Raw genomic sequence first — 8,372 nt, forward strand, 5'->3', positions numbered from 1 at the left:
AAGTAATAATGTAATCATTCAGTATGGTCATTTTTAAGAGGTAATATTGGTATGTCGACTAGCTGTCCTTTCCCAAGTTCACTGACAATTTAGTCACTGGTCAATCAATACCTTCCTAATACCCTGCCACCTCTTCTGCACCCATGCACACTGCATAACCTTTCATTTCAATGTTTATTATTTCCCTCAATACACGTTATACTTTTAGATATTCATGAACAATAAATATTTATGCATGCGTACTTGGCTCCAGCAAATGATGGTTTACCATTAGCGTAGAGGTTTGTCACGTGTTATCTATGTTGTTGAATTAGGGCCATAGGCCAGACTAGTGTAATGTGCAGTGAATCAGGCCCAAAAATGAGATGTGTGAACTGGAGAAGTTGCGGGGGAGTATTTAGTGTTATATGAGCCGTAGCCTTGGTCAAGTGAAGCACGACATGAGCTTTCTCACCAAGGCCTCTTGATAGGCCTCTTGATAGCATTGTAATTGTGTTTTAGTGCTCAGACCAAGGCTAGAATTATCATCATAATGTCATGCATAAACTACAATCATCATTGAATCACGATAGTGCATGAATTACAACCATCATTGAACATGAGTTCTGCATGTCCTTGTCTGTTATTTCCACCTTAGAAACTTGTATAACTGAAAACACATTCAGCTTAAACATTTATATTTCCTACTCTGATTCAGGAGCTTTTACACTGTGAACAATCAACCAGCACAGCCATGGCCTCCCTCGGTGGTCTGTTGCCAAGGGGAACAGTCCTTGCTGAACGATAGAAATATAGAGCTAAGGAAAGACGGAGAGACAGAGCAGCCTTGAGGTACAGAAGAAGAGATGGTCGTCACTGACAGGAGTTCGAGCACTCCTGTGCCCAAGAAGCAGGAACCAAAGAAGAAGAAGAGGAAGTCCCGTCCCCATGGCCTGCCCTCCCCAGCGTTGTGCTGCGCATGCGGCCTGTGCATCATGCTGGCAGGCATCAACATCACCCTGGTGGGGGCATTCGCCTTCAGCACCTTGGTGCCCTCTGCCAACCCTCCCATCATCATAGGGCCCATCCTGCTCCTGGTGGCCTTCTCTTTCTTCGGCGCGTGCTGTGTCTGCAGCCGCCTGCCCCCCGCCCAGGGCTCCCGGAGATCGAAGGTGGGCGGGAGGAGCATGGGGATGATGGGGCGGGGAGGTTTAGCTGGGGGAGCGACGTTTGAGATCGAGACAAGTGAGCACACTTTGCAGGACACCACGGCAGTACAGCTCAGCCCCTCGGCCTCACCGGGGTCATCACGGGCGTCCAGCCCCGAACGGGATGCTCCTGACCCCGCCCCACCAGGGACCTGCAAGCTCTTCACCATGGAGACCAATGGCCCCACCTCCGCCACGGCCTACTACTCTGCCTCCTCGGCCGGGGGAGGGGCTGTGAGGCTCAACCTGCCACGTGATGATATGGCCACCTAGCACAGCCCTGACTTACGCACTGAAGCAAGAGCCTCATGCCCCAGGGGACTGATGCAAAACTATGTAAATATGAACTAGGATTGATGATATACAGACAGTGTTTCAGTGTGTCTAGCCATTTTGTGTAGTGCCATTTTTCATGTTTATGACAAGCTATCAGAGTTTTATTGCATTTGTTTTTTCCAACAGCCAAACAGTAATTAGCATGCAATTCAACGTTGAAGGAACGTGGGTGACGGTTTCGTTGGAATTGATGTTCCTACCTCCTCAGAACTGTTCTCTTTAGAATCCTCTCTTAACATGCATGGGGCATTATTATAAGCAGTTTCTAACCGGAAAGCAAAATGAGAAAATTGAAGCGTTTTCTCTGTGGCATTTCTGAGGGGTAAAACAAAGTGATGTGTCCCTTTTCTTTGACCGTCTGGACCTCAGTGATGGACATTTCAGCCGATTACTCTGACGCAACTTTGTTGTTGTTGCCAGAACTGAAAGGTTTGACACGAAATGGCAATGAGTTTAATGCTATCATTGAAATACTCAGTGATGTTTGACATTACAGTATGTGCTGCTTTGGTCTTAAATTAGATTCAAAGATGGGGTCGCAAGATTCCTTTGCAATATAATCTCAACTGAAAGGATCAGCAACAGAGGACTAATATTAATTTTTCCTCAATTGTTTCTACAGACAAAACATTATGGATGATATGCAGTGTACATCAGTGGTTGGCAACAAGTGGCCTGCGGGCCAAAACTGGGTCGCAAGTGATTTGTTTTTTGGAACCAGAATTTTTACTACAAACATAGAAATGTGCCATTTTCACATACAGTGGCAAGAAAATCCTTTGGAATTACCTGGATTTCTGCATAAATTGGTCATAAAAGTCGCAACAATAAACAAACAGTCTGCTTAAACCCATAAACAATTATACATACTCATGTCTTTATTGAATACACTGTGTACATATTTTTTTAACCTTTATTTAACTAGGTAAGTCAGTTAAGAACAAATTCTTATTTTCAATGACGGCCTAGGAACAGTGGGTTCAGGGGCAGAACGACAGATTTGTACCTTGTCAGCTCAGGGGTTTGAACTCTCAACCTTCCGGTTACTAGTCCAACGCTCTAACCACTAGGCTACGCCTTCACCCTGTGTAAAAGTTCACAGTGTAGGGTGTAAAAAGTATGTGAACCCTTGGATTTAATAACTGGTTGACTCTCCTTTGGCAGCAATAAACTCAACCAACTTTTTCTGTAGTTGGGGATCAGACCTGCAAAATGGTCAGGAAGAATTTTGGACCACTTTACGAAACTGTTTCAGTTCAGCAATATTCTTGGGATGTCTGGTGTGAACTGCTCGAGGTCATGCCACACCATTTTAAATCAGCTTGAGGTCAGGACTCTGACTGGGCCACTTAAGGTATATTTTCTTCTATTGAAGCCATTCTGTTGTTGATTTACTTCTGTCTTTTGGGTTGTTGTCCTGTTGCATCACCCAACTTCAGGTGAGCTTCAATTGGGGGACACAGCCTTACATTCTCCTGCAAAATGTATTGATACATTTGGGAGTTCATTTTTCTGTCGAGGATAGCAAGCTGTCCAGGCCCTGAGGCAGCAAAGCAGCCCCAAACCATGATGCTCCCTCCACCATACTTTACAGTTGAGATGAGGTTTTGATGTTGGTGTGCTGTGCCTTTTTTTCTCCACAGTTGTGTGTTCCTTCTAAACAACTCAACTGTTTCATCTGTTCACATAATATTTTGCCAGAAGCGCTGTGGAACATCCAGGTGTTATTTTGCGAACTTCAGACATGCAGCAATTCTTTTTTTGGACAGCAGTGGCTTCTTCCGTGGTGTCCTCCCATGAACAACGTTCTTGTTTAGTGTTTTACGTTTCATAGACTCATCAACAGAGATGGCATGTTCCAGAGAATTCTGTAAGTCTTTAGCTGACACTAGGATTCTTCTTAACCTCATTGAACATTTTGCACTGTGCTTTTGCAGTCATCTTTGCAGGGAAGCCACTCCTAGGGAGAGTAGCAACAGTGCAGAAATGTGTCTTACCGTGGACTGATTTTAGAGAATTTTGCAACCCTTTCCAGCTTTTTGCAAGTCAACAATTCTTAATCTTAGGTCTTCTGAGATCTCTTTTGTTTGAGGCATGATTCACGTCAGGCAATGCTTCTTGTGAGTAGAAAACTCACAAAATGTGAGTTTTTTTTTTATAGGGCAGGGCAGCTCTAACCAACATCTCCAATCTTGTCTCATAGGTTAGCTGACTCCTGACTCCAATTAGCTTTTGGAAATGTCATTTGCCGAGGGGTTCACATACTGTTCCCAACCTACACTGTGAATGTTTGAATTATGTATTCAATATATTTTGTGTGTTATTAGTTTAAGCACTCTGTGTTTGTCCATTGTCTATGAAGATCAGATCAAATTTTATGACTCATTTATGCTGAAATCCAGGTAATTCCAAAAGGTTCACTTACTTTTTCTTGCCACTATGGTGATGTTGGGGTAGTGCTGGACATGATTTAATATGAAGTTGAAAATGTTTGACATGTTCTGTTAGGTATAGCCCTATGTCTAACATGGACATCACACCAAGATCCAAACTGCTTTAATATTGACTCAGAAGATTGAACATGCTTTGATTTTCTATACAGAGTAAACAACTTATTTCTTGTACTGTATTGTTGGTTAAGGGCTTGTAAGTAGCATTTCACGGTAAGGTTGTATTTGGCGCATGTGACAAAAAGTTTGATTTGAACTGGAGTTTACCATGTCCCAGCCAAGTATTTTGACATAGCCTAATATTTGTATTTCATGTGAGGAAAGTCAACTCCCCCTACAGGGAGTGGGCTTGTTGTAAATGTGTGTAGTGTCAAGATGTATGTAAACTATCAATGTTGGCCATGTATTTCAAAATTTATTCTGGTTTGATAACATCTTTAACAATGTATTTTTTTGAAAATTAAATTGACTTAATTTGATAACAATACACGTGATACTACTAAAATATCAATAAAATACATGCTCATATAAAATGGATCACAAATAGAGTTTGTTGCAGCAAACTGCATGAAAAAAAATATTTATCAAAAGATGGGCAAAAAAAACATTCCTCTGATGGATGCACAGGTGGTGGCTGTTTGTACGTCACCGGTGACTGAGTCTGTTCTTGCTTCTGCTGCGATGACTGGTTGTCTGTGAAACGATGCCTCTTTTCAGACTGTCTTTTGGGTGTTCCTTGAGGTGAAGACATCATGTCCCTTCTGGGTTACATCCTTGTCAGACTATACATGGTCCAGTCATTTGCTGTGTCTTGGTCTGTGACCGTGTCTTTGTTCAAGCTATGTGTCCAGGTCCAGCCTCTTCCTTGGTGTCTTGGTTCTCTCTCTGGTTAAGGTACAGCACAGAGATGGGGCCACTGTAGATGCTAGGGCACCTCTGACCACCTCCGATGTCTGTGCGCCTTGGCAGTACTTGGGAGCTGGTCATTTGGGAGAGGTAACCATATGCCCGTTCTTATCTTCTCCCAGCTGATGAACTGTAAGATCTGTCTCCAGAGCTTCTTCAGCTCTTTGATTAGACTGAACACATTGAACAGACTGACCACCAAAGGGACCACACCAAACACCAGGATCACTCCTATCATGTAGATCCCTCAAACTCAACTCTGGACCTCAAAGCCAGATCCACTGCATTGTTTCATTGTTCTCTAATCAGGGACTGATTTAGACCTGGGACATCAGGTGTGTGTGCAATTAATTATCAGGTAGAACAAAAAACCAGCCGGCGCCAGACCTCGTAGGATTTGAGTACCCCTGATGTAGATGATGTAGAAGATCAGGAAGCTGAGACCGCGTTTGCAGAGAGTCACCCTCACTGTACCAGGTTGGCAAATAGCTTCAACCTTCAGAGCAGGAAAGTGTGACCTAAGCATTTAAAAGAGCATAGAACATTTACATCAAGAATGGTAAGCAGAATACTTGTTATCAGCCTGGAAAAATGTATTTCGAATGTCAACTGAAACCAGTATTCTACGATTTCAACTGTAAACATGAAGTATTGTCCATAGGGACATTTTGACATACTAATATATTTAAGATTCCATTGAGAAAGACCTAACTCCATGCAAGATTCTGCCCGGGTGACATGCTAGTGTCACTGACATTTTGAACCAGAGTCATGGGAAGACACAGGCTCTATAGCTTGAGCCCAATATGGCTTCTCCTCATTCTATCTCTGCCTGCATGTATACTGACTACCACCAGGTGATGGTAGTGCTTCCAAATGTGTCCTTTGTTCTCACATTATGTAACAGGGTATTGTCCAATAGAGCCAGTAGATGTCAGCAGAGCATAAGATGTGTGTGTGATTATGTAGACTAAGTGAAAGTGGGTCTGACCATGCACAAACTTTCTAGCACATAAATGCATGCCATGATGCACTTGCACAGGATCTCTGACCACAGAGATAATGATCATGGTTGATGTTGCAACGTGTCTATTTTTGCACTAAAGCACAGGGGGTCTAATGTCCCCATCATTCATAGCATGTTTTCATCAATAACCACTGCTTAAATAACATAGTAGTTGCTTATCTCAATATATTTCACAAATCACACCAAGATTGCATTGATTAACATCTTGCGATATCAATTGTTTATAAAGGAGACCTTGTAAATACATTTTGAATGAAGCCCTTTCGGATGCTGCATGGGTTTTTGAATGGCCTACTTTCCGAGTAAACTATAGCCACTGCACTAATAAGTGGATTGGGCTGATTTGGCCCTATCATAACCACTTCTAAGAGCAGTTAGTCTTCCCCACTTTCAACAGTTCACTCTGTGATAATGAGCCTTATTTGTAGACAACGCTAGGCTTTCTGTCAACTGTTGCTTTTGATATGATAAACCAGGGTTCTCCAACTGGTGGTTTTGAGATATGATAAACCAGGGTTCTCCAATTGGCGGTTTTGAGATATGATAAACCAGGGTTCTCCAACTGGCGGTTTTGAGATATGATAAACCAGGGTTCTCCAACTGGTGGTTTTATTTGCCCCCCCCCCCCAACAATTGTTATTGTTGGACATAAAACACTGTAAAAACACCAGCAAATAAGCTACAAGTGAGTTTAATTTTGGAAATCCGTTCCAAAGTATTCCCACACATAATAGAGAGATGTGATCGGATACAAAAAGGTGACCGGTAGCCTAGCGGTTAGGAGCGTTGGGCCAGTAACCAAAAGATTGCTGGTTCAGATCCCCGAGCCAACTAGGTGAAAAATCAGTCGATGTGCTCTTGAGCAAGGCACTTAACCCTAATTGCTTCCCTACATAGTGCACTACTCTTGACCAAGGGTCCATGTTGCAGTGCTTGGCTCGAATTGGGATGCAGACTGGTAAAAGCTGTGATTATATCCTAGAATTAGATGCACTGCAACACTAGCTATCTGTAAAGCATCTCGATGAGGTGATGACTGACTGAAGGGGAATTAGACTGTTGATGTTATCTAAGGAAATCTCTTCTAATCCAATACTGGAGAGTCAACCTAAGGTGACACAACTTAGCAATCAACATATGTTCTAACACTTGTTAGTGCATAGCTGTATTTTGTTCTCTATAACTCAAGGATGAGACAAGTTGATGGAGAATGTTATGACATATACATGTTGTGAATTACTGTTGCATAACAGCAACAATGGTTATGAATATCATTATTTTGACCCAGTCTCCTCTTTGGTGCTTACGCTAGGGCTCCTCCGTTAAGTTCAAGCACCCAGTGTAAAAAGTGGTATTCTATCCGTACTCATTAACTGCAGTAATACTTGCAGCATCAAGTGTTATTGCCTCTCCTTTCCCTGGAATTTTACTTCAATACTATGAACTATTTTCCAACAAAGGCCATTGACAATATAGTTCCACAGAATCTGTGTTCCTGAGAAGACTGATCGTTAAAAGTCTGTGATTAGCTCCTATCAAGAGCTATCAACAAACCTGTATGTACAGTAGTAGAGAGAGATGATGCCTGTTGAGACAGACTAGATGGCGTGCAATGAGTAGAGACACTGGCCTGATCGATGAACTCTAAAAGCTGGTTAGCATTAAGAGCAAAAGAACAGCTGTGCCTAAAGGCAAACATTTCAGCTGTACCAGGGACCAAAATGGAACGACGAGAACGACTATGATAGATTCGACCAAACCCAGAAACAGCCATCAAATCCGCTCTGAACCGGCTGGATTCTGCTGCTGCGTGTGTGTGTGTGTGTGTGTGTACTGTATGTGTTGCTTGGCTGTGTGTGAGAGCCACAGCAGTTTGAATGAGTCAGGGATGTGAGAGAGTAATCAGGCAGAAGAGATTAGGGGAAGACGAGCTGCTATGCCGAAGAGAGGATCTATGAAAGCAGACAGTGGTTACGTAACCCATATAACCTAGTTTACTCCTATCTGCTCTGGCGGGAAGACTACTGAAGACGTGAGGATTGACTTTTTGTCCTAAAAACAATATAATAAATATGAAAACTTTAGGTTTTTACATACATTCTATTGCATCTTCTGCTTTTCCATCACATTGTCTGTCTCTCTAAGGGCCCTTAATAGATTCATTTGATAGATCGTTTTTCAGTGTGAATGAAAGAATACAAGGGGATGGTAACACTTTATGACCGAAAAGTTGTTTATTCTATTTCAGTGACTCATATCATCTCTGATCACCAAAGCAACAAGGAATCACTTGTGTGTGGGTTCTGTAAAATTAGGAAAGACATGATTTATTCCCAGAGCAAAGCTGACCATCTCAACAACAATTTTACAGAATGATGTACATACATATGGATCTTGAAAACAAGAGCAATCAAACAAATCAATGGTGAACCATAAAAATTATGAAACAACCCACTGGGCATAGAT

The 8,372-nt window shown here is 42.3% G+C and overlaps 1 protein-coding gene across 1 annotated transcript; it reads left to right on the forward strand.

Moving 5' to 3' along the window:
• Window positions 1-706: 706 nt before the first annotated feature.
• Window positions 707-1,810, forward strand: LOC139377356 (transmembrane protein 275-like). The gene has a single exon (XM_071120381.1). The coding sequence runs from the start codon at window positions 846-848 to the stop codon at window positions 1,458-1,460; it is 615 nt and encodes a 204-aa protein (XP_070976482.1). The 5' UTR covers window positions 707-845; the 3' UTR covers window positions 1,461-1,810.
• The last annotated feature ends 6,562 nt before the right edge of the window (window positions 1,811-8,372 follow it).

Source organism: Oncorhynchus clarkii, chromosome 20 (genome assembly GCF_045791955.1).
Source record: "Oncorhynchus clarkii lewisi isolate Uvic-CL-2024 chromosome 20, UVic_Ocla_1.0, whole genome shotgun sequence".
Lineage (NCBI taxonomy): Eukaryota > Metazoa > Chordata > Actinopteri > Salmoniformes > Salmonidae > Oncorhynchus > Oncorhynchus clarkii.

Coding starts and splice junctions, on each gene's coding strand:
- LOC139377356 (XM_071120381.1), top strand. CDS start 846: ATGGTCGTCACTGACAGGAGTTCGAGCACTCCTGTGCCCAAGAAGCAG.